This window comes from Podarcis filfolensis (assembly GCF_964270895.1).
Source record: "Podarcis filfolensis genome assembly, chromosome: 12".
Lineage (NCBI taxonomy): Eukaryota > Metazoa > Chordata > Lepidosauria > Squamata > Lacertidae > Podarcis > Podarcis filfolensis.
The window spans coordinates 34,056,985-34,084,475 of NC_139614.1; the positions used below are offsets into that span (position 1 = coordinate 34,056,985).

Sequence of the window (27,491 nt, forward strand, 5' to 3'; positions counted from 1 at the left end):
GTGCCTGACTGGGCGCCCCCTGGTGGCCTCGGCCGGGCCGCGACGGGGAGGGGAGGCGGGGGGGCCGAGCCCGCCAAACGCAGACGCCGCCGCCCCGCTGATGGCCCTTCCATTCCCCCCCCCCAAATTTTTTTTATTGGTTTTCACAACATTATAAACAAACAAACAAACAAACAAACACATAAAATAAACAAATATAAATCATAGCCTTATTAAAAATTACACTTATTAACATTGTTAAGTGACTTCCTCGCTTCCCCTTGGTTGAATTTCATTGCATGTCCTTTTAACTGTTTTCCAAATCACAGTTCTTAAAAAAAATGAACTTAAACATTAACATCCTTAGATCTTCACATTATGAAATTAAACATATTAATTCATCACTTAACTTAAATAAAATCCTAAGCCAATTAAGTATCTGCAAGCTGTTTTCAGTTAATCGCTGATGGCCTTTCCAGAAGAGCTTCCGGGCTGGAGCTTCTCTGGAGAGGAGAAAGCTCATTTCCCACAGAAGCAAGCGGCTGAAGTCACTTTACGACACCCACAAGGTCTGGCGTCCGCACGCTGCTCTTGCGAATGGTCCTTGTTGTCTTCATTTGGCATGCTTGCGACTTCGCGGAGGGTCGTCACGGACTTGCGCCGTTTCGGGGCCACTTAACTTCTCTGTACTCCGTTTCTTCTTCCCGTCTACCCTCAGATACAGTTATTGCACTTACAGCCTCTGCATTTTTCTCCAAGGAGCCAGAGGTGTTCTCCCTGGTTCTCACGCTCCTCCTGTACTTCCCAAACAACCACCCTGTGAAGTAGGTTAGACTGGCCCAAGGTCACCCAGTGAACTTCATGGGGAGGGGGGATTTGAACCCTGGTCTCCCAGGTCCTGCATCCAACCACACTGGCTACTGAGGCAGTTCTTCATCCATCTGATGAAGAGGACTATGCTCCACAAAACCTTATGGCAGGGGTCAGCAACCTAAGGCCCATGGGCTGGAAGCAGCCCACGGAGGGTGTTTGACCGGCCCACGAGCCGCCCCCAAACCGAGCTCCCTGCTCATGTGCTGCACTAAATCGGTACAGCGCAGGGACTCACTTCTGTGGCGCCAGAAATCATGTCGCGTCTGTGCATGCGCAGACACCGGAAATCACGTCTGCAGAGGCGCAGACGATGGAAATCACGTCTGCACAGGCGCAGACGATGGAAATCATGGGCGCACACACGCGATCCTGCCCACAGAGGGATCTCCATGGGACTGATCTGGCCCAGGCAAGATAAACCTTGCTGACCCCTGCCTTATGGCATAATACTCTCAAAAATGCCCCAAGCTGCTGCTGCTTTTTCTTCACCCCACCATGATTCCTCCCACCCCCTCTTCCAGGACTTCTTGCTTTTCAACAAACTAAGAAGGCTGTGCTTCTGACTTTTCCCCAAAAGTCAAGCTGGGTATTCTTTTGCCAGAAGGAAGAATGAGGAATGGCAAAAATCTTCAGAAAATGCTTATCTGTGGCCATATTTCTCAGCTTTCAGGGTTTAAGTTAGGAGGGGAACCAGTGACCTTTCAGGATTTTTCTTAGGAGAGCAGACTTCTGTTTGGGAGGAGGGCAGAACATCAGATTTGTATTGGTTTTATTGATACGCCCGTGCAGCCAGATGTTGCCAGACTCCAACCCCGATCAGACCCAGCCAGCATGGCCAATGGTCTGGGATGATGGAAGTTGTAGTCTGAAAACATCTGGATGACGACTGCTTCCCTATCCATGGTTAAGGCAAAGTATTGACAACTTTCTCTCTCAAAAAAACCTCTACCTTTCCTGAGTTCTGTTTATCAGTGTTGTTAATATAGGTAGGACTTGCCTGTATTGTAGTTTTCACTAAAACAAAGGGAAGGGGGACAGAGATACACCGTGATGGAGCCAAATTGTCTGGTGTGTTTTTTTCTGGCATGAGAAAAAGGCCCTTCCTCACACACATCTGGGTACTTCTCTAAAAACGGCTTATCTTGTAGCTTTTGGCAGGACAAACAAAAAGCCGTGGAAGGAGAGAGATGGAGGAGTCAGTTGAGAACATTCTGAACGAAGGCATTTAAAACAAAGTCAGAGACAGTGTAGGGTGAATTTATATATATATAGTAGTGGTGTGAATGCATATGAGAGCGGCAGGCAGAATTACTTGGCCACATCCAACCACTGCAAGCAAAGAGCAAAATTTATTTCCAAGGTTAAGTGCAGCGCCTTAAGCTGTCATCACCAGCTTGCCCTGCCTCATGCTATTTGACTTTTGAGACGCTCCTATCAGCTGCAGTGTTAAGTGAGATGTAACCAGAGCTGTTGTGCAGATTTTTAAGGGTGAAATGAACACATCAACTTCCCATAGCGGTGGGAATGGAGCCACGGAGGCCTCTCAAACTCAAGAGGGGGAAGGGAAATATTTGGCCCTCTTTCAGCATAACTATGACAAAACAATCACATCATATACATTACAATTAATTTATTTCCCAACATCTGGTTGTTTTCTTAAAAAGGAATAAAATCGGCTGAAATTTTAAAAAGCAGGATGAAATAATCTGATAAAAAAGAAAATTTTAGTTGAGAAACTTATGGCAAATGTTAAACCTTATTAAATCTTTATTTCTGGTACAGTGGTACCTCGGGTTACATACGCTTCAGGTTACAGACTCCGCTAACCCAGAAATATTACCTCGGGTTAAGAACTTTGCTTCAGGATGAGAACAGAAATTGTGCTCCAGCGGTGCGGCAGCAGCAGGAGGCCCCATTAACTAAAGTGGTGCTTCAGGTTAAGAACAGTTTCAGGTTAAGTATGGACCTTCAGAACGAATTAAGTACTTAACCTGAGGTACCACTGTACTTCAAACAGGTGAATATGGTTTGACAGAGTTGTAGCTAATAGTGAACTGTAAGACAGGGGTGGGGACGATTTTTCACATCAAGGGCCATAATGGGCCACAGGCGTCACTGTTTCCCCAATCAAGGCAAGACGTGGAGGCGGCAACCATTTTGCATCCGTCCAACTGATGTGTGGGACGTGGGTGGTGCTGTGGGTTAAACCACAGAGCCTAGGACTTGCCGATCAGAAGGTCGGCGGTTAGAATCCCCGTGATGGGGTGAGCTCCCGTTGCTTGATCCCTGCTCTTGCCAACCTAGCAGTTCGAAAGCACGTCAAAGTGCAAGTAGATAGACAGACACCGCTCCAGTGGGAAGGTAAACGGCGTTTCCATGCGCTGCTCTGGTTCGCCAGAAGCGGCTTAGTCATGCTGGCCACATGACCCGGAAGCTGTACGCCGGCTCCCTCGGCCAATAAAGCGAGATGAGCGCCGCAACCCCAGAGTCGGCCACGACTGGACCTAATGGTCAGGGGTCCCTTTACCTTTTTAACTGATGTGTAACCACCGATGGGCAGGTCCTTTTTGACTTGGAAGAGGGCAGAATGGGGGCAGAGCAGGCTAATGTGGGTTCTGCAGATGCACACAGGGGCCAGGAACGGAACCCCCGTGCAAAAAATAAACCTATATTATTTTTGTGGATCATAAGTAACTACCCTACTGCCAGAAGAGGAAGGGTATGAACCTTTGGTTCCCTGTTTGAGACAGACAGTCATTCTGACACATCAGTAAGTTTTGCAATTATTTCTGGTTCTGGAGGGGAGCATTAAAAAAAATGCGAGTAAGAACAAAAGCAGCAGCAGCAGTATCCTGTAACAGAAGGAAGTTGTTACCTCTCTCCTTTAGTCTATCTCTTGAGGAAAAGCAAGCCAGTAACTGTGAAATATGGAGAGATAGTTGACCTTGAACCTCTGCTGCTCCAGGGTAGTGAGTGCATTGAAATAAAGCAGGGAAAGAAACAATGTCACCCCCTGCCCAATATAATTACCCTAACAAAAATCGTTATCTCCCAGAACAAGGGCAGGGTCTCTGAAGGGGGGGGGGTGTTTCCAAAGGAAACTCTGATCAAGCCAAACACACTTTTCCCACAGAGGGCCTGAGTTTATTTTACAGGGCCCTTGCCCACCCAGAAGAACAAACAAATCCAAACCAAAATCCCAGGGCTCTCTCTCTCCATCTTCCCCTCAAAGTCAACATGAAAAATATGGGGCCATCTTAAAACACAAACAAGATACCCCTTTGCTTCATTGGCTAAGGATGCTTCAAGTGCCTGATCCCTCTGCAGTCAACCCAGCTTTATCTGGGAAAACAGAGTTCAACTGCACTTGATTCTCTCTCTCCAGAAACACATTCTCTGCTGGGATTTGACAATGAAACTCTACATATCAGTTCTGGGCCTGCTACTTCATTTTTCCACAGGTGCTACTGAGGAATGCAAATGACACAGTGTTTAAACAGGGGGTTGAGTTTTGTTAGATATTTGGCAGCAAATTGCAGACATTGTCAAACATAATACAAAATAGCACAATTAGGTTAATGGTACTGATAAGTACCCAAGACAAATTTCTGCAAGGAAAATGATGTGCTCTGGATATTATAAAACAGAGCCACAGACTACAGTGCCAGTTACATGATCATGAGACTGGGGTGCGGGTTACAAACCTCTAATAACGAACTGGAACAACTTGGTTTCAGCAGCATTTTACTGCTACTAAAGCACATGCTAGATCTTCCTAGACACATGACTCCTGCATAATAGTACATTTGTGTGCATTTGTAACCTTCAGTAATATGCCTTCTCTCCTGCAGTCCAAGAATTTCTAGCCATCTCCAACTGTTCTTTTTGGAGAAAATAACTGCAAGCCAAGAGCAGCTGAGACTATTAGCATAACACATGCTTCTAATAGTTATTTTGTATTTGCCAGAGTACAGCAACACTGATTTTTTTAAAAAATCTGCAAGTTACCATCTCACCTTTTCAAACAGTTCTGGCCTTTTGAAAAAATACTATTTGTAGTACAGTCCCTGGTCAACGAAAGGCTCCTTTTAATAGCACTTATTTCTACAGAATAGCTGCACAGATCGGCAAGGTTTTGCATTTGAGAAGATGCACATTTCTGCCTCTTCTGGTGGACTAAAGCAAGGACTGAGGAGAGGTTAATAGTGAATCAGGTTGCATTATAGCAATAGATGTCTGAATATTTTTGCTAGGGCAAAGTAGCCCATTTATTGAAAGGAAAAACAAGAAGATTGTTTACTCCCAAATTCATTAGAATATGCCTGAAGTGTGTGCGTTTTAAAATAAAAATTCTGTGCAACATCAGTGACACTTGGACCAAGGAATTTACGTGAAGAGCTCCATGCATGTGACGCTGCCTCTAACACTGAAGTGAACAGAGAAGCCTTGAAACACAGGAACATCAGGTGGAAGTGGGAGGAGATGAGAATATCAATGGGCACAATGTATCACTCTGAAGGCCACACAACACCTTTCCTTAACATTCTGAAAAACAGGGTAGCCTTAAGTATGACTTAAGTACAGTGGTACCTCGGGTTACATACGCTTCAGGTTACAGATTCCGCTAACCCAGAAATAGTACCTCGGGTTAAGAACTTTGCTTCAGGATGACAATAGAAATCGTGGTCCGGCAGCACAGCAGCAGGAGGCCCCGTTAGCTAAAGTGGTGCTTCAGGTTAAGAACAGTTCAGGTTAAGAACGGACCTCTGGAACGAATTAAGTACTTAACCCAAGGTACCACTGTATAATATACCATTACTCAATAGCCATAGAGTTACTCTATGACATTAAAAAATAACGAATAAATGTGACCAAATTGGGTAGGCAAGGAGGCAAAAATCACTAGTTCACTATTTGGGTAGATTTTTATTAAGCCCTGCTAGAGAATAAATAATGGACTATACTACTTGAATAACAGATGTTTTCATGCATGTAACACATACAATAGTGCTGGCTTATGTTTTTTGTTAGGACATGTTGAGAAGAGGTATTTGGCAATAATAACATGAACAGTTTCAAAAATCGCAGCACAAATTCTCTCTGCTGTTAAGGCTTTTTTATATTTCTTTTATACAATATCAAATATTATTATTATTATTATTCTATTCTTCTTAAATCTTGCTTTGACTTTCAGTGTGCCAAATATGTAAATTCTGGGAACAATACAACTGCCAATAAATAGCATTAATCATTTATAATTAGCCATTTTAAAAACAAAAAATACCCCACATCATTTTTTTTGCTGTTTGTGCAATGCCATGTAGATGAGTCTTAAGATTTCTAGAAGAGAGCAGCAGAAATTTAACTCATCTATACATATTCAGTGCAAATGCCAATCTAGTCCCAAAGTTGTGATACTGCAGTGTATGCCAAAACCCACCCAACAGCTGCCTTGAATAAGCCCTGAGAACTGGGTAAAAGCTACCATGCTCTTGCACAGCTCTCATCCATCCTTTTAAGTGGGGTGCATGTATGGAAATTTCCCGATGGGTTGTGCCCTAAGGCAGAATGATCCAAATAAAACATATGGCCAAACAAATGTGTAAACGGGTGAATACTATGATGATGTTTAAGACCAATTTCATCTAATATGCAGATACTGCACTACTATACCATTTCCCAGGTTATTTTTGGGCTGAACAAGGAGGCTTCTGGGTGAGAACTCACAATAACTGTACTACAATGGCCAAAGAGGAACTAGTTGGTATAATAGAAATCAATCCAATTGTTAAAAAAATTAAATAGTCTAATCAACACTGAAAAGTGTTTATTTACAGTTTCTCGGTGACACCAGTGTATAGCCACGCAATCAAAAGTATAGTTTGCTTGTGTGTTTTTTTAAATAAAGGCAGCTGCCTACCCAACCCTCATTCAAAATGTTGGATATTTATAAGTACATGGTCTTTTCTTAGCATCAATTTAACGAAGGGGATCGATCTGTGGTCCAGAGTAGTTCTATGTATGGCCATTTAGTCTGCAAACAGCGCTTGACTGGAGTATCATCAGTTTGTAACATTGGGTCTTCAAAGCCCATAATCACTGCTGTGCCTTCGACGTACATGACCTGTGAAAATGTAATTATCTTATTTAATCTCCTGTTCCAAAGAAATACCATGTTATTTTAAAGACCAAAACCAAGCCATTCTATTTTTAAAAGATCACTTCGAGAGCAAAGGTTCAAATCAATTTAAATCTTCTGCACCTTATTAAGAAGATGAAATGAAACACTCATAGAACTCTTATGTTTTTGTGCCGTACTACACGTTCACTATTAACCAGAAGCATACATGAAGAAAGGATATAAGAGGGACTCTAGAACCAGCTTGGTCTTTAGTTTGTTAGTCTCTTCTGGGGGGACGGAACATGGGGCCTTGAGGACAGGCTGTAGGGAAGGAAGAGACACCTAAACTCTTAGCCCTTGCGTCTGACTGAGCTTGCTCTGCTGCCAACATGCAGAGGCAGCATGTGGAATTCTCCACCTCCATTAATTTTGGAACGAGCAGGTGGGGAGTCTTTAAAAAAAACAAAACCAACACAGTTGTGCACATCTCAGGGATCCACCTAAATCTGCAGAAATCTCCCTGGGCCTGTTTTTTCACTCAGTGCGCCCACACAGGGAACACTACATAGTTTACAATATAAGATGGGGTGGGAACCATATCTCTAGGCACCTAAACTGAAATGGGAGAGAAAACCCTACAGCGATGGGCACAAAACAGATTATTCCATAAAATAAAAGCTAGTTCCGTAATAATTTATGTTTTAAATAAAGCAAAGCTGGAAAATTGTTTTAGTGATTAGTGCAACAACTGCCTAGTACTCTCCCCCAACTCTTTTCTTGACATTTTGAAGCACAGTTATTAAAAATTTCATGATAATTCTAAATTCGCTTATTTGGTGGAGAGAACTGGTGACAAAACGCTGACATTTCCAAATGCCTCCGTAATCATTTGCATTTCCGTAGTTTTCTATTTGTTCTTTTTTTTCTAAGAACATGTGTCACCAGCCAAATGGTAAGTGGTGGTTTTATCACACTGTGGACTGTCCACTTAGAAATAGGCTGAACCCAACTTATTTCCATGGGATATCTGCTATAACATGCAGCTGCCTAATTAGGTGTATGAGATGTCACTGCTGCCATACCTTTTCATTGTAATTAGATTGCTTCAATCCATTGTAGTGGTATACAGTGAATGATTCTTGAACCTTGGACTCCTAAGAGAACACACAAGACAGTTACTTTCAAGTCATAGGTTAATATCATTGAAGGTATTTGTTCCCTTTCTCCACTTTGAATGAAACAAGAAACTATAGTTAATGGGAGAGTTCCTGGTTTCTTTGCTGGCTTATGAAGGGAGGACTGAAGCAGCTGCATGAAGAGGCTGCATGCATGGATATATGGATCATTCCTAGCTTTACTTATTAAGCCAAGATACGATCATCCAAATGCAGCCATAATGTATATTAACTACAGAAAGGTGAATGCATCACTGACCCCCATTTGTTTAAAAATGCCCTATTGCAAGAATAGAAAGAAGGGGTTACATTACCTGTTCAGGGAAAAATTCTTGAAGAAAGGGACCTAGTAATATGATTCCTAGTCCTTCTGGATCTAATTTCGTTTTCATGAGATTTACACTAAGATAAGATGAACAACACAAAAATATCAGTGTGGTGCATTCATATTCTGGCATGACTAAGCTCTATGGTTCTACAACACTTTTAAATGCCAAAAACAATCAGGCTGTTGTATTTAGAATCCTAATAGCAATTGCAAAAGAATGGCATCTGGTTGCCAAATAAAAGAGTTATTTTTAAACCAAAGTAATCTTATTTAAAATCAATGTAGCAACAACAATTGACACACTACGCCTTATTAGGTAAAGCTTTCAGAAAAAGTACACTGTCTTAATTCCTTGGATTTTGTAGCAGCAGAAGAGAGTGAAGATAAGTCTTGAGCATTAACACACACATCGTCTTTCTAACTGTCCTGAGAAGACCCACCCTTGTTTTATCTATTTGACAGGCCACGATGAACAGAATTCAGCATGTAGAGATGGGGGATTTGTAGCCCTCTAGATGTTGCTAGACTACAGCTCCTGTCATCACTAACAACTGACCATTATGGCTGAGGCCAGTGAGAGCCCAACAGCACAGAGGGCTGCAAGTTCCCCATCCCTGCACTAAAATAGACTGAGGAACGAACGCTGTATTCACATAGTACATTTTACATTTATCTTTGATACAATGTTACATTCATGCTGAGAAGGAAATAACCAAGCATTTCTCCATTCATGTGAATGAAAATCTCTCTCTCTAAAACTAGTCTTGAATTTGTATGTAAGCACCTTGCTCCTTACAAGTACAGCTGATACGTATTGAATTAGTTGTGTGCGCTGTAGCAAAAAACAACAACCATTTAGGTGGAATTTCATCCTGGCAAAGGTTTTCTAAACAGTGTTCTAAAACAGCTGCCAATTTGCGCTTACTATTCAGGATCTGATACAAGGTCCAAAGCCTTCATTACATCTTCTAGAAGACTGTCTGGTATAAAACCATTATCTGAAAAAATAAGGAAATGTCATTAGCATGAACTAGCAGGTGTCCAAGAATTAAAAATATTTATATGGGCTGATTAATACTGCCTCTTCTGAAATGGGAAGTAATGTGCATCTCTCTAAATATAGATATGAAAAAGCAGACTTTGAAAATGCAATTTCTAATGATTTTCAGGGCATTGTAACTTGCAGTTGCAATTTTAACCAAGCATAGCAATGCATTTACTTTTAGAATGAGAGAACTGCATTCCTGCAAGAGAGCATATCAAACAATGCAAAGTTTCATTTAATGAGCCAAGCTATACCAGTGCCAAACACCATAAGAAATGAGAAAGCGTGAATATAACTCATGCAATTTATATTCTCTGTGGAGTAAAAGGGATAACTGATAGTATCTGAATGCTTTTAAAGCATTATTTTTACTGTCATTTCAAAACATATTGTGAACTTGTCAGAGAGTGCTTTTTTCTATCATCATGTCACAATGCATACTCTTCTATTGGTCACTAAGAGCAAGAATTTCTCTATTTTATGCCTACTTTAAATCATCCGATGGTCCTAATTTGGCACCTTAACATTTAAGAGTGAACTCATTTGCATTTGGTTACAAGTAAGCATACATAGGATCATACTACATATCTTACCTTCAGGGTCATACGTTTGAAAGACTCGTCTGGCTTGTTCTGAGGGAGCTTCAGGAGCAACGAGAGCTAAATCCTTAAGAGAGAATTCCACAAGATTAAATACATCACTGGAAAAATGATGAAAAGCAGTAAACACAAACAATGAAATGCAGAATGTCATCTTCATAAATGAAACATCTAGGAAAGTGAGGCATATGTTTGTTTGTTTGTTTGTTTGTTTGTTTGTTTTAGTACTAATAGAAATTGGTAATTAATAATCAACCCTAGTGAACAGTAGGACCAAGCCATAGTAGTAGTAAAAGATGTTGCAGTAAGTGAAAGGCCAAAATGGTTCACTTCAGACACAACAGCAAACAATAGTTAAGAAAGCTCTATTACAGTTTTAAATCATGTCCTAGTTGATAAATATAGTGACAAACAAAAATCACAAATCATAATTTGAAATAACTTTGCAGAAACATTGCTTGGCACAGTATCAATCGACCAACCATAATTGTGGCTGTTTCTCTACCATCAGGGCTGAATGCATGTACAGACTAGTGTGCTGAGTGGATAAGCAGTTCTAAAGCATGGCTTGCCATCTAGATCAGGGGTCAGCAAACTTTCAGCAGGGGGCCAGTCCACTGTCCCTCAGACCTTGTGGGGGGCCGGACTCTATCTATCTATCTATCTATCTATCTATCTATCTATCTATCTATCTATCTACGAATTCCTATGCCCCACAAATAACTCAGAGATGCATTTTAAATAAAAGCACACATTCTACTCATGTAGAAACACCAGGCAGGCCCCACAAATAACCCAGAGATGCATTTTAAATAAAAGGACACATTCTACTCATGTAAAAACACGCTGATTCCCGGACTGTCCGCGGGCCAGATTTAGAAGGCGATTGGGCCGCATCCAGCCCCCGGGCCTTAGTTTGCCTACCCATGATCTAGATTGTTATTAGTGCAAACTATGGTGTGACACTGAGTTACTGTATGTTTTCAGCACCAGAAACAGTGCATAAAGGGACTTCCTGGATTATACAAAACAATAAAGAAAGCAATGATTACATATATCACAAAGCAGTGCACACACCCACACATAAACAGTACTGCTATTTCAATTTTAGGCCTAGGGTCACTCAAATTAGAGTGCTTTGGATTTTTTTCAATCAAACAGTTCTCATGAGTTGAATGGTTAGCTGCTCCTTTTCTCCCAATTCCTTCCCCTTCCCCCTCCTTTTCTCTATTCCCACTGCCAAATTTCAGTAGTTGCTATAAGCATTACGATGGGCAAAGAGGGAAAGTATAATTATTTCTTCCCAATCCTAAACTGATAATTGAGATAGAGAAAGAAGCAGCAAAGGTCTGGGGATGGTAGCTACTCCAAGAAAACACTGGGGCAGGTCTAGGAAAGAAGTAGACCTGGCAGTGATCCTTGCTCTGTCAAAAGCAACAGCCTCAGTGATTTATGGGGTAAGCGGGTAGCTCAACAAAAAGGCTCTACCACACTTCCTTGTCTTATTATGGAGGCTGTTGCTGCAGATACAAGTGGAGCAGGCTGCTTCTGCAATCCTGTCTTATGCATGCTTAGTCTGCACCAAACCTGCTCCACACCCCAATCAAAAAGTACAGCTTTAGTTTTTGCAACATTTGTATTTTGTAAAAAGCAAGCAATTCATTCACTTTGGGCAGCAACACTTATTTAAAAAACAAAATATCCCAAAAATGAACTTCATCTGCCAAGCATTTACAACTTCTGCCAAACACAAGCACCCAGACCTTGCAAAACTGTTGTCTAACAACATCCCAACCCCCAAATCTTCCATAGAAGGAAATCCTGTCAGTAGTTTACCAAGCATTGTTCAAGTACACCATGTCCTAAAGGCAAAGAGGTTCATGTTTTACCCTTTGGACTTTGTAATATTCCTGCCCAAAACCATTTTGGTGTATTTTTAAATGCTATTCTGATAACACAAATTTATTTGAGAATCTCATGTTTACCCTTGGAGGCAAACACACACCGTTAGTACACTGTGAAAAAATCTCAGCCGCTTTTGTTCTCAAAAATCAAAAACAGCACATACAATCTCTGTAATAACTGCAGAGCTGATAAACATCATTTAAAAAAATACATCACTTTTTTTTTAAACTTTCTAAATACCATGGCTCTAAAAACAGTACATAGCTGTGGACAGACACTGTCATTAAACTAGCTAAAAGACAAGACATATTGAGCTTAAATACCCTAAGAAGGAACAATATGGGCATAGCACAGAGGTTTTTAACCTTTTGGGGTTCACCTCTCCCTTGACCAACTACATTCTTTCTGTGGCACACTGTGGGGCTCAGCAGCCCAGTTATGCTACCCCTTGCCTGCAGAGCAGCCTCTCACACTTTTTCAAATAGCCTCCTCTCCTTGGGAGTCCTCCAGGCAGCAGCTGCTGCCCGCCCCAAAGAGAGGTGCATTCACCTTATAGCCAGTGCTGCTGCAACAAACGGCTGTGCAAGCCTTTGGGAAGCAGAGACATGAGAGGGCATCAGAGGAAAGAGGGACAGAGGCCAGTGTTGCCTGCAGCACCCCTGACCATCATTCAAGGCACCCCAGGGTGCCACAGCACACTGGTTGTAAACCACTGGACTACCAGACTGCTTAAAATTCTTAAGATCCAGAACCATTTAGGACCAATGTCTGTCAGCTGCTCACTCTACCCTCACCACAGAGTCTTCCACCTACATCCTAAATTTGAATTAGGCAGGGATGGTAGAACAATTGTGACAGCAACATAGAATCATAGAATTGCAGAGCTGGAAGGAACCATGAGGGTCATCTAGTCCAACCCCTTTTGCCCAGTGTGGGGCTCATACCTACAACCCTGAAATTAAGAGTCTCATGCTCTACCGACTGAGCTGTACAGAGGTACAAGATACTGCACAAGTTGTAAGACTTTCCAAATCCAGCAGAGCTAATGCTATACCAGAGTCATCATGAGGCTGAAAAATTATATTTAAATTACAGCTTGCCTTCCAATAAAACTTAAGGCATGAAGATCACATCCACTGATTTTGCTTTAAGCAGGTCCTATTCCCAACAGGCAGGCTCCTAAACCATTTGACGCAATTTTAAAGCAGCAAATATTTTCGCAAATTATAGCATGTTTTCATTTTGTAAGAATTACTATTTCTTGTTTACTGGATTTTTTGGAGGACACAGCAACACAGCATTAATTTTATTATCAATTTGCTAAGTTCTTATTCTTCTTCTGTTGGCTTAAAGTAGGTTACAAATTTAAAACAACAATAACATGTAAAGATATTATGTCAGTAAATGCATACTTTTGCATTATAAAAGTTACCTCGTAACAGTATTTAACAATTACATTATGCTACACTCAAGGCACAGTAGCTCAAATTGGTTATACATGTATAATATATACTTCTTCAAATACACTAGTGACTTAAGACATCTTGACTATTAATTTAAAACTCATGCATTTATTTATGGGCTTAGCTCATGGTCATAAGATATCAGTGTTAGTGGTTTGCTAGATTGTCCTTGATTCAGCAAAGGTGAGACGTGTGAGGGTCATCATTCTTAACTGGGACTTATGCATGAAAAAGGATGCTGGATACATTCTGGGCAATATCCAAGTTGCTCAATCCCATAGTAGACCATGGAAATTAATATTACTTAAGTCCATTGATTTCATTGGATTGGACTCTGTTTACACCAAGTTTCAGAACAAAATCAAGGTATTTTTATTTGAAAGTATTTTGCCTGATGTGTAAACAGGGCTTCCAAAATTCATGACTTCCTCCTCCCAAAGTAGCACTGATCTAATCTAGTGCTAAAAAACAAGAGAAAGATTCAACAATTCTGGATGTATTGGTGGGTCTTGGCAGTAAGATTTAAAGAGTCTTTAGAATGGTCTTACACATCCTTCTTGTCAGGAACTGCTGTCTTAAGGAAAAATCAAAAGCATTCATATGTGTCTATACAAAGATCTTCATCTCCACACAAAGGAGACAATTAAGAGATTGCAAAACAAGCTTATCACAGCTTCAAAGAGGAGTATGAAATGGATTTGCAAGGGTATTAATTGCACTTGTAAAGAATGAAACTGAATGCTGTATCCAAGGTTATATGCAGTGTAGGTGGGCAGGCAGCAGCTGTCACATGCATTACTGTTTGTGCAATAATCAAACAGCTAACAGAAGACAAACTGATTTTAGTAAAGCTTTGTCATCCATGTAATTGTATCAGTGCCGACATTACTATTAGACGTATGTTAAGGTATTTAAACCTCAGCTGGAAAGCACGCAGCAGGCAACACAAATCCAAATTAAAGTCCAAAGACTAATGCTTCATTCACACTCAGGAGTACGGTGGGATCTGAACAGCTTTGTCAAGTATTTGCTACCAGTTGCTGCATCTTGTGCTGCATTAGAGGCTATACTGGACACCAACCAAGTTAATTTTTGAGATGGGTGGCAGAGCTACAGTGTGCACATGAAAAGAACACATAGTTCTTTGGATCCTAACCATATATACAGTAATGAATCTACAGAGACCAGAGAAGGACACAACCACCTCCATTTTCAAGTGGTAGAGTCTCAAAAAAAGAGTGTGTATCACAAGCCTTTTCTCTTTCTATAGATTGACCCTTATTTAAATAAGCTAAAAAATACAGGCTGGTCATAGATATGAAGTGGTATTCAGTAATTAGTTAATATACAATGCATTGCAATGTAATTCAAGAACTATGGGATATATGCCTAAACACCACAAATAAAACCCATTTTAGAACTGTGCTTTTGTTGGTTTTTTTTGCTCTTCAGTTAAAATGCTTCCAGGCACTGAATTATGTTAAAATAGAATGTGCCAATTTGTGTGTTTTTTTTTCCTGGGAGTGCCTTATGTCTCTTCTATGAAGTTGCATTTCTTACAAAAGAGAATTGGATTCTGCATAACTGATTTCAGCACATTTTTTTTTGCTAACTAACCTTGTCAGCATAGACTTTAAATATGGTAGTCCGAAAGATCACTGTTCATGGCTGAACGTAGACCATTAAAAGGTAATTGTATATACCTCTAGGTGGTAGAACAAATTATTTCCTTTAGGGTAGGGGAGGGGTCTATCAGCTTTTCTTCAAGATTTTAGCAGCAAAGTGTAAAATCACAGAAAAATGTTTTTTATGTTATGTAGGTATAGAACACTAAAGTGCTGAAATACAAATATTCAAAAAGTATGAGAAATCATGTTTTATAACTAAAGATATACTAATCTTTCTTCATATTACAGTCTCTTTAAAATTACAGGGTCAAGCAATGTAATCATTATCATCAAACACTGAAGTTAACCATTAGAATGTTTCTGTGCTGCCTTTGTTTTACCTCCAATTTTAACATGATATTACAGATTACTGCAACAAAGTACTATGAGCCAATAACAATGTACTTAGATCTTATTTAGTGTTGTCTGAAAACAACATGCCCATTATCAGCTTTGACTAAAAAATGTGCAACATCTCCAGTGCTAAAAAAATAATTAAAGTTTCTCTGGTCCTCTTGCAAGTTTGGGAGCACTCTGAGACAAGCGCACACACATCCTTCTTAGTCAGGCATAGGCAAACTCAGGCCCTCCAGAAGTTTGGGACTACAATTCCCATCATCCCTGAACACTGGTCCTGTTAGCTAGGGATGATGGGAATTGTAGTCCCAAACATCTGGAGGGTCGGAGTTTGCCTATGTCTGTTCTTAGTATTAATAAATATTCCAACTATTATCTTGAATTCCCTAGCTTCCACCTCCCCAAATACCCCTGTTCTTGGATGCTTTCCTACATAGTCATTTTTGAAAAATCCACACAGATCCTGCAGTTTCACACTTATCCAGAAGTTAGCTGTAACACAGAATTCATGCTGAATAACTCATCTAAGTCCAGAAAGCAGGAGGAAAATGTCATCCTTTCCATTCACCAAAGATCAGTGGAATGCAGCTGCAGCACACCCCATCCCTTGTTTTGATGAAGTTTCAGGATCAGTCAGAGAAAAATGTATTACTTCCACACTTGGTAAGACATAGATTGCAATGCTCAATACATAGCTTTGCACAAATAGCCATGTATGGTAATAGTTTTAGCCAAGCAGAAGGGTCTTTGGGACTTGATTTCTAACTACTCAGAAAAACTCAAGAAGATCCTGAAGATGAGTTGTTTTCAACCATAATACTGACTGAGTAGTTTGCTTAAGACAATCTCAGAAATCCAGTATGTTTTCATGTAACAGGTATGCCAATAAATTATTTTAAACCTTCGGTGCTGTGTAAGAAGAGTATACTGTAGAAAATATTTGAACTGTAGACTTAAAATAAGATGTATTTGACCTAGGGTGATGAAATGAAACAAAAGAAAGGAATCCTACCTTGGCAAAAAAGACTGTGAGATGAGTTTCACTGCCAAGTATCCAAATAGGGAATTTTGGGGACTTCAAATAGGAGCCAACCTAAAATGAAAAGGAAAAATATGTAGCAAGTCCATAACCTAACACCATACAACATTTTGTCCTTAAATACAGCAGTGTACGCTGGGCTAACAGTACTCTGCAACAGAATAGCTCTGCACCCCAAGAAAATAAAAAACAGACATGGTTTGGCGAATTAAACCATCTATGGCCTTTTAAACTGTGTGTGGGGTATTGTTATTGTTCGTTACTGTTGAATGTCTTTTTGTATTTTAAACTGCCCTGTGATCCTCCAATGAGGGGTGGTATAGGAATTTAACAAATAATAATGCTGCTGCTTATTTTCTATTCCAAAATCCAGGTCAGGTTTCCCCATATGTATGAAGGAGCTTGGTATGAAAGGACTAAAAGAGGAGACAGTTACAAAAACTGGTGAAAGCTAGCTATGTACAGTATTCATCACTGTGACTCCTGATTGTGTTTGGATCCTGCTTTGCCAGACAAAACTGCACGTTGCAAGGTTCACTCTACCATTCTAATAGCCATCATCATGAACACCACCATCTTGATTAATAATAACAACCAACACGAAACTGAACACTTTAAAAAAAATAAGTAAAACCAGAACTGGCCACTGTCAGAACAGGATGCTGGATTAGATGGGCCACTGACTGGATTCAGCAGACGACTCATATGTTCTTAATTATCAGGATGAATTCTGTATTATAATGAATGCTGTACTTGCATGGTAACCGCAAATACATGTGCAAAAACTAAATTTAGGGTTCCAAAGTTTTATTGGTTTTTTATGCATGAAATAAGAAAGTTTCAGAACTGAACAAGTGCATGAGTGATCCTCAGAGGGACAAATCAGTGTGGATGCTTCAGTAATGTATCAAATATATTGGGTGTAATTCCTGCACCTGCAGGATTCCTATAGCTCTGTTTTCCCATCTTCCCCTGCTTACAAGGGCCCATTAAGAGTGAATGGTATGCTCAGAGCAAACTATTAATGGTTTGAAACAAAATTTATACTGAGGCAAGAGGGAAAGCTGGTGCAAATGGATTTCTTAACTACGTAAATAACTTTTCATAGGCAAGGGGAGGTGAGAAAACAGGCATTCATTGATCCTATGATAATTCTTAGGTGGACTAGATTGTGCCTTTTAGATTCTTGTGACAGGAGAGGGAAGCGAAAGACAGACATAACTTGTAACTCTGAATAAGCTAAGTTTCTTCATTTCTTACTCATTAGCAAGACAGATGACTTTGCTGTTGCTAAAAAAAGGTGAGTCAAAAAAAGTTTTTAAACTTGAGATTTGAAAAATTTAGATGACATATGCTTCATCTGTGATTTCTCTTCAACAGTTAAAGGCTGAAGTTGAAATACCAAGTTTTCAAAGAAATTTCTTTCTGGAGTTAACACCAGCCATGCTTTTACCTAAGGAGCGATATCCAATTAAGTCATACTGAGACAAATACCTACAGAAATAAATTGACTTCAATTATTTCAATGGGTCTACTCTTAAGTCTGAATAACACAGCATATCACCCAATGACTATAAACTATCTTACCTTACAGTATCTTAGAGATTCCATAAGTGTCAAAAAACCAACAGTTGCTTGTTTATGTATTCCAAGTAGTTCTGAAGAGAAATAGAACTCTGTATTAGACTGCAAAATTTGAGTCATGCTACAGTTTCCTTCTTAAAACATGCCATGAAACTTTGGCCTACAATCATGTAACAGAGCACATAAAAACTAGGCAGAGAAATAAGGGTGCAATCCTATTACTAAAATCCTCTGACTGAATAGACCTTGGAAGTGACAAAACTACTGAATGACTCATGGAGAGCAAATCATGTTGATGGAATGAGATATCCACCCCCAGAATGATGGTGGAAGGCTAGAGACAGAGGCCAAAGCATGGTGGTGGCATTCTTGGCCCAAGCCCCATTACAAATTTTCAAGAGTAACTTATCATGGAAATCAAGTCATAACAACAGAACAAAAAACTGATAAACACATACAATATAATAATTCTTTCTCTCTTTTGTTTACAAGAAGCTTTTTGTTTTAAACAAAGCAAATGATGCCAAATATATGATAAACTCTTAAAAGCAAACAATGCTAAGAACTAGAACATCCTTCTCAATGGGCTTTTTCTTTCCATTGCCAACTTGTCCTCTGTGCAGAAAATTTTGAAGAAAATTGGCTTGTAAAAAGGCCACTCTAAGAAAAACTGAAAACACAGTTGGTGGACTACAAATTTATCTGAACTCAAGAGCATACTGTTAACATATCAGCAAACTCTGCCCCAAACCTGCCTGCTTAACTTGAGGCAAACTCCTCCTCTCCCCCAGTCCTTTTTGCATTCTGTAAGGGAGAGTTACAAAACATCTCAAGAAAGGTGCACACATGTTGCCTGGACCAGTGGTTCCCCAAACCTCCCCCTCCCACTATGAACCACTTGAAAATCAGTACTTTTGTTTATTATTATTATTATTTCTTTAATTGATTAATTAATCAAAATTGAGTGGGCTACTTTTTATGAAATAACAAATAAAATATAACCACCAAACTGAGTTATTCTAGTTCTTAATCTGTCAAAGGAATTAATAAGGAATACCTCAGAGAAATTTGTGTGTGGTTAAGATATAAGAATATTCTTTGAACAGGGAATAGGGAATGGAAATTGGCTATAGATCTGGGGAAATTACTCATTATCTCAAAATGGGGGTGGGGGATAAGAACAATAGAAAAGAAGAGGAAGTACCAACATTTAGTGTGTTGGCAGAAGAAATTGAGATGTTTTTGAGTAAAGAACTGAATGATGTTGAGGAATGAATGTGAACTCTTAAAGTTATTTTCTTAGAAAATAAAAAGGAGAGTAAACATGTACCTGGAATGCTCTCAGGGATATAATTTTAGAGACGGGTCAAACAGAAGCAGAAAAACAAGTTGGCAAGGAAAGGGTTAAGAATCACCCAAGAGTACTTTTTGTTTGTTTGTTTGTTTAAAAGAGTGGCCTTTGGGGCTTCATTGCAGACATTTGTGGGTAACATACAATTTGATTTTTAGCCACTTTTGCCCAAGGAATACATTAGTACCCAATCAGGTAAGTACTACAGACCCCATTTTTCAAAAGCCAAGCCATAAAAAAGGATATCTCTATGGTAGTTTTTGTTATGTGAATGATGCCATGAAACTCTGGGTGGGTTGCACAGACCTCCTGGGGTCTGCAGACCACCAGTTGGGAACCACTGCATTACTGTATTGTATCTAGGCTGTATCTGAACATTACAGAAAAAAGTCAGGATTATCAGCAACCGATTTTCTTCATTTTAATCTTGAAATTCTGGAAAGACGAAACAAACTACAGCTTCAAGTTTCCTCATCCTTTTTCAGTGATTCATTTATAACCAAATGGCTATATATGGCAATATACTAGGGACAAACACTCTGTGGGCAAACAGATCAGATTGGGTGGGGTGGGGGGAGTGACATGGGGATTAAATTAGTGAACATTTTACATGTATTTATTTTTCATTCTACTAGGAGCATAGTTCTAGATTCAAGGAAGAATTCTATCAAGTTTCTTATAAGCACATTGCCAAAGAGCTTGATTACATGAAACCACTACCAGCCTTCCTATTTCAAGATATAAATGCTTATTAAATGGGAGACAAAGGCACTGCATAGCTATCCCACAGTAAATACCTTGTGCAATGTCTTTCATAGCAACTAGATGATTTTGGAGAAGTTTACCCACATTCTAAACTCCTATTTTTCTTCCTTAGGACCTACTGCCATCTTGTGGTAAACTAAAGAGTACAAGTTTCCTTGTGCTGTACAGACGCTTCAGGTTACAGACGCCACTAACCCAGAAATAGTACCTCGGATTAAGAACTTTGCTTCAAGATGAGAACAGACATTGCGCGGCGGCGGCGGGGCGGCGGCAGGAGGCCCCAATAGCTAAAGTGGTACCTCAGGTTAAGAACAGTTTCAGGTTAAGAACAGACACCCAGAACGAATTAAGTTCTTAACCCAAGGTACCACTGTACACAGTACTGGCAATTAGCTAACATGGGCTAATGCGAACTCCTGACACCCCAGACTCCTTGAATAAATTTATTAAAGCCCAGAACTCAAATCTCACAGAACTTAGTGGGGAGGCAGTTTACCAAAAAAACAAATGACTAGAATTTTGCAGTCAAGTAGTATTTTAAAGTGGACTAACATGTCAATATTCATAAATAGACAAAAAGAAACACAAGCATTCGTATAAAGCCATAGCTTTAGTTTGTAAGAACTATATACAATTCAAATGCAAAACATTTAGTATATCTCTTGATGCTGCATCACAGCAAAGTCGTATCAAGTACAAACTTACTCATTCCTGAGCATTCCCTGTCTCCATCCCAGACGTTAGATACTGCATGCCCCGTCAACAGGAGGTTAATTAAGCTTTGGCTTAATATGAAGAAAACAAGCTTTTAGATTTGCAATTTGCATTCACATTTTCCTAAACAAATTAATTTTGATGGCACTACAACTTTTTTCTTGAGAAGCACATAGGGAGATAAAGCAAGCTACAACATGCACTTAACTTTTTTCAGAAGGTCTAGGTTCAATTTCAGTTCATCTGGTATAAAATCATACCTCTAACACAATGGGTGCTAACAATATGAGATGCTTCCAGATGAAATGATAAAAAACCACTGTCCCACATATTCACCATCAATTCCTTTGTAATTAATAATGGCTAAAACTGTGTTTCTAAAGTATGATTTGTTCAGAAAACAGGCAGTACTTTCCTTAAGGAAAGTATAGGACTAATCAGAGCTTACCTTCCATGACCATACACTGGATCTATTAATGGCTCAGTTGAATCTTCAATTTCATTTTTTATGTTTTCAATGCCCTAGAAAACAGGAACGCTTTCTGGTATATTTACTGGCATAGTGGCCACATCTTCCTGCTAAGAAATATTTTTTTTCTTTTAACAAATAACCAACCCTTAACATTTTGTCAACAAACCTAAATATTAGTATCAGGAAAAACTGAAGGGTTAGTTTGCCCTTCATTTTGACTAACTTGTTCCAACAAGATAAATGAATTGCCATTCAGGCTGTCACTGAACAAGCAAAGGATTAAACTGGGCATAGGACAGAGGGGTGCATGCAAGTCTTGGCCCCAGTGCTCCTAAGAGAAGCCAGCTGCTGTTTAAATCTTCGTAAAATGACCCCAAAAGTCTGAATGAGTTAAAAACCACACACACCATATTTTTCCGGGTACAGTATAAGACGCCCCCATGTATAAGACGCCCCCTATTTTTTTCAACCCAAAATTAAGAAATTAAGTTGTTTAGCTTTTTGGGGGGGATGGGGAAAGTCACTTCCGCCAATCGCTCACCCGCCTACCCACCACTGCCAATCGCTTGCCACAGCCACTGCCGATCGCACACCTCACCGCAGCCGCCAATTGTCTGCCCGCTCGCTGCTACCAACAGCCCACCTGCCCGCTTGCTGCAGCCGCCAATGGCCTGCCCGCCTCACCACGGCTGCCAATTGCTTGCCCAACTGCCACAGCCACAACCAATCGGCAGCAGGCCTTGCTGCAGCCACCAATCACCCGCCCAGTCGCCGCTGCCAATCTCCTGCTTGCTGCTGCCATTAATCGCACGTCCCCCCCTTTGCATTCACTATGCCAATTTTTTTTTAAAGTGAGACACTGCTGTCATAGACCCTGTGAGGTTGGGAGAGTGGGGTAGTGATTCTTCATTCTTTTGCTTAGTGTATGTGCAAAGTTTTTGTGTCAGCGTTGCGACGATAGTTTCTTAATTTTTCTGTTTTTCCCCCCACATGTTCTTGATTTAATTGCTTAGAAGCAGCTCCCACAACTCAAAAACCTGATAAGCCAGGGTTCCTACTTGCAGGGAGATTTCACAGTACATTCAGTCAAACAAGCTTAAAAATGCCCTTCAAACCTATGCACTGATCAAAACAAAGATCTAAAAAGCAGCTGGCTTGGGGACACCCCCCCACCCCAGATTAACAAGTGCCTATACAAAGCTCAAGGTTCTCCCACAGTGTAAAATTAACAGTTTACAGTATTAAAACATCTAATTATAGATTATGAAACCAAAATGGGAAGATCAGGCCAAACAACAGGAGGTTAATAAATACGCCTGCCTCATGCAGGCACACACATGGTACTGAAGGTGATGGGATGGAGGAAACAAACCCCTTTAATCCCCTTCCTTCCTTCCTTTTTTTTTTTTTTGGTTAGTTTAAGAAAACAAACATTTTTAAAAATAGAAACAAACCTTTGTCAGTATCACAGAATACAGAAAAAGCAACACTCCAAATTTGTTTGTCCAGACTGAATACTGATTCCAAACTGCTTCTTTGAAATCAGGAAAGCTTGTGAATGACTGCTTGCTGAAGATTAAAAAGAAAAGTCCATTAGACATGGTACTGGGCTTTGACAGAGTTCAATTTTGTATTTGTTAGCTGACTAGCAACATAACGTAAGGTGCAACTGAATGCTTAAGGCATGCAATAGTATCTGTGACCAATACATTTGCAACACAATTAGCAGCAACTGTCTTAATGGAGAAAAAATAATGGTTATAGCATGTACACAGTACAAGTAGTGTCAATATGGCAGCACGCGTCACAATTTTAGAAGCCTGGTTTTGATTTTTCACCTGAAAAGTTCTCATACGACAGTGAAAATTGGCAGATGTTAGATTTAGGTCATCACAACTTTAATGACTACTTAAAATTTTGTTCTTGTTGATAAGACACAATGGGCAGATAGTGGCATTTGCCCTTATAAACAAATATTCTCAAATAGCAAATGCCTAATTAAGCTAATAGCCCCATATTGAACTCAGTTCAGAAAGCTGTAAGTACAGATGACTGCATGCCTAATGCTGTGCTTACACAATGTTCCCTTCCATCACAAACCCCACACATTCAATTGGTGGTGTAAGTTCAGGTGCCCTTTCTTCACTCCTCCCTGGAGTCGAATTGTGCAGAGAGAATTCACTTAGATACCTCTCACAGCACAGGCCCATTGACATGTCCTCAAAGTGTGAATCACTGATTGGTGGGGATATGGGTCTGTCCATCTTTCATTCCCAACTTAGCTTTTGAGCATCTGGGAAGTGTAACCTGAGTTCACGTTAAGATAGATACTGCTGAATTGTGGTGACTGAGTAAGAAACTGGATTGCTTAAAACCATGCAGTATTTTCTAAATACATGTGGCTCTCAGGACAATTTTGTATTCAGGCCACTTGAAATGTTCAACCATGACTCTTCTAAGCTAATGCTGAAATTTTAAAATAAACGCCTGAATTAAAGCAGCAACAAAATCAAGTTAAAATTACAGATTTGGATAGTCACAGTTGTTTTGATCTTAAAGCAATAGCTTTCTTGAGCCTAATTATCTTTTAAACCTTGATGTTCAACTGCATTAAGTATGAGGCTTACACCTGAAAGAAGTTTTGTTTACTGGGGAACTACAAGATAGTGTATTTTAAGTGTTCCAACATGTTACTTACTGAATTAATGAATGAAATCGCTCAAAGCCAAGCTCTTCGACAGCCAAGGCAGCTATACACAAGAGACACTTTTCAGCACTACACATGGCAAAAAGTGACACAAGAAACACACAGCAAGCTAGAATACTTCCAAGTCTTTCATAATTTAACCCCAGCCCCCACCCTCTTTTGGACCAATTTCCACTTGTATAGTTACATGGCGCAAGCCAATTTAATGTAACCCAGTTAGGTCTCCACAATACAAGTACAAACAATTTAGCAATATTGAGTCTAGACTAGCAAACCATTAGTTCCAATAGCCTTGAAAACTTTCAAGTTTTGCATAAATTATGACAACCACGGCAGGAAGGTCACCAAGTGCAAGCAAAATGAACACACAATTCTGCTATTTGAGTAAATTTTCCACAAGAGCAAGCAAGTAGTTATACAGATAACTTCAGAGCAGAACCGGTGTTAAGACAGCTGTATTTTCATTCCATTTCTCTCAACACATTTTGCTTCAGATTAGAAAAATATATTTTAAGCAATGCTCTTTTTAAAGATAACTATCCCCTATTATTCTACTCAAGTACGTGTTAAGTAACCCAACAGTAGGAAAAAATACAGCATTTAGTGCCTTCCTAGGTTCAGACTTTATACCACCTTTCCCTCATCCTCTGTAATTAAATTAGAAGTGGGGTTTTTCCTTTACCCAACTGATGCCTTCCCAGTTCACTAATGTGTTACCAAGTATTAGTGAAATGGGTTCAGCATAACATCATACCTGCATGGGAACCACATATATGTTGCTTTGAGTGACGTGAGGCAGAATATAATATACAGTGGAACCTCAGGTTGCGGACGTAATCTGTGACAGAGGCACGTCCACAACCCGCAGCGTTCGCATCCTGAAGTGCCGCGTCTGCACAGGCACGATTTGGCGCTTCTGCACATGCGTGAAGCATGATTTAGCGCATGTGCAAGTGGCAAAACCTGGAAGTAACCCATTCTGGTACTTCCGGGTTTCCTGTGGTCCGCAACCCAAAAACACATAACCTGAAGTGGCCGTAACATGAGGTATGACTGTAATATAAAACTCAGCATCTAGGAAAACTAATGCAAAAACTAATGTTATCTGTATCACTGTTAATATGGAGTCCTAAGGAAAAGGTGATAGTGGCAGCTTCTGCAATTCTTATTACATGACAAGAATGACAAGCCCTCAAAATCAGACTAGCAGGATTCATCTTCCACGGAAGAAAACTTTGAAATGTACTAATTAACAATAGTGTCACTTTGGGAAGTGAAGAACACTGAAATTGTTACATACAACTTTAGTAACAAATGCCTATTCTGGGACATTCACCAGGCCTTACTGCAGTGGTTCCCAAACTTTCCCTTCCTCATGGAACACTTGAACGTTGCAGAGAATCTTGGCAGACCATTTAATTATTTTTCTGCCTGCTGTAGCAATTCATAATCTGCTGTGCTTAATGCTCTGATTTTAATTGTACTTTTACAGACATGCTGTAGACCACCTGAATGAAGCTCAGGGACCACCAGTGGTCTGTAGATCACTGTTTGGGAACCCCTGCCTCAGTGAAAAGTGTTCTAAAAGTAATTACTGCACCAATTAATTATTGCACCAATCACATCCAATAAAACCAATTAAATTATGAACACCACAACCTGAGGGACTTATGATATAAAGGTATTTCTGAACCTGTGAATTAGCACTATTACAGTCAATGAATGGCAAACAAATCATAGTTGTGCACAACATAAAGCAGATGAAACAAGTAGACTTTGCATTGGCAATCTGTGGACCAGTTACTGTTGCCAATTTCACTGACCCTGCTGAACTGAATGGAATGGTAAGAACAGTATGTCAAGAGATGGACTATGATTAGAGGAACACAAGTATTGTTGAGAGAAAAAGTCCTGTATAAAACAGGAAGGTTTGAATTAAGTTGCCTGATTCACTATTTAAGGAAGTATAAAATGGGAAATGGGAAGCTTTAATATAAAGTATCTGTACAAAAAACATGATTTACTAAAGTTCCAAGGGGTTGTTTTTTTGCAGCAAACAACACACTCCATAAAATGTATTAGGGCTCTATGGTTACTAGAAAAAGAATCTGTTATAGTTTAGTTTCATGAGAAGTGTGTAGACAAACAAGGGAAAGTTGCTGACTTTTCAGCTAACAGTTTTTTCCCATATCTGTTCTTTGGGGGATGAGGAAGAAACCAAAAGTCCTAAAAATTTATATAAAGATATTGCCCTGGGTCATAGTTTTTCAGCCACAGAAGACTCCAGTATGTATGCAGAGAAGCATGTGAATGGGAAGGTAAAAACTGCCAGTTTTCCCTTCCAGCAGCATCCCTTGTGCCCTTTGGGAGGCTGCCACCAGAAGGGGGAGCTGAAAAGGCCTTATGAGGAACACTTTTTGTGGTACTTTGCATATATTCCTAAATATACATGCTTTTCTTCCTACAATAAGTTGTAGCTTCAAAATTGGTATGCACTGAGGAAAATGAAATTTGAGTAAAAGTCAAATACGAAAAACATGCCTGACGGGCAAAATGCAGGCAGGTGATCTGGTGTTAGTGTAGAGAGGAAAGAGAGGAAGCAGAAAGTTACAGGTGTTTATTTTCCTTACAAACTAGCAGAAGGTATTCTGTATAGCAAGTTTCAATATTACATCCCATTTTATGAACTCAAGGCCAATTTCTACACTGCATTTTACAGTCGCTTTGTGCAACCAGGAACTCAAGTCAAATCCCTCCCTCGAATTTAATTCACTGTATGACAGGGACAGCAGTGTGAAAAAGAATACCAGGCTAAACCTTAAAAATGACAATCATCTTAAAAATACTATTCATACCTTTACAGTGTGTGTGTGTGTGTGTGTGTGAGTAAGAGTGGATGTTGAATGTTTGTCTATACATACAGGGCTCCACAACCTAAAGGGGAAGTGGGGCCACACTCTGGCCCCAACCCCAAAGCTGCATGCCTCCTCATCCCTGCCTTTCATGCAGGGCATCTGAAGGGAGCTACAATCACAACGGGGCATTATGTTTTCTTATTACTCCAGTTTTGTAAGACTATTGAATAAATGCTGGTTATTCAGTACTAGATATTACTTGTATCCTTATTCCAATAGGTCTTTTCTGTCCTATCCTGCCCTTTGCAGTCCCTGTGTGCCCGCCAAATAACTCCAGAGGGTTGGGAGACCCTCCAGAGCAGATGTGGATGTCCCATCACACCTACTGGTGAGACACTGGAACTTTCCTAAGATTTGAAGTGGGTTTCCATTACCTAAAGTCAAGACTGAGTACCGTCTGCTAGTGTTCTGACATAGTAAGCTGCGGCTTAT

The 27,491-nt window shown here is 39.9% G+C and overlaps 1 protein-coding gene and 1 long non-coding RNA gene across 2 annotated transcripts in view; both read right to left on the minus strand.

The window, feature by feature from the left end:
• Positions 1-5,758: 5,758 nt before the first annotated feature.
• MINDY3 (MINDY lysine 48 deubiquitinase 3) overlaps positions 5,759-27,491 on the minus strand; it is a 32,917-nt gene continuing 11,184 nt past the window's right edge. The window contains exons 6-16 of the mRNA XM_083578806.1: positions 24,136-24,187; positions 22,892-23,006; positions 21,414-21,487; positions 20,957-21,036; positions 18,139-18,209; positions 16,525-16,605; positions 10,115-10,187; positions 9,402-9,474; positions 8,463-8,550; positions 8,056-8,127; positions 5,759-6,976 (exon numbers count right to left, since the gene is read on the minus strand). Of these exons, the coding sequence (XP_083434932.1) occupies positions 6,827-6,976; positions 8,056-8,127; positions 8,463-8,550; positions 9,402-9,474; positions 10,115-10,187; positions 16,525-16,605; positions 18,139-18,209; positions 20,957-21,036; positions 21,414-21,487; positions 22,892-23,006; positions 24,136-24,187 (929 nt within the window). The 3' untranslated portion in view covers positions 5,759-6,826. The remainder of the gene's footprint in view (positions 6,977-8,055; positions 8,128-8,462; positions 8,551-9,401; positions 9,475-10,114; positions 10,188-16,524; positions 16,606-18,138; positions 18,210-20,956; positions 21,037-21,413; positions 21,488-22,891; positions 23,007-24,135; positions 24,188-27,491) is intronic.
• On the minus strand, positions 18,654-20,950 carry LOC310745897. Its single transcript, XR_014540439.1, has 2 exons — positions 20,635-20,950; positions 18,654-20,550 (listed from the first exon to the last, which is right to left on the minus strand). It is a non-coding gene; the product is annotated as an uncharacterized lncRNA (long non-coding RNA).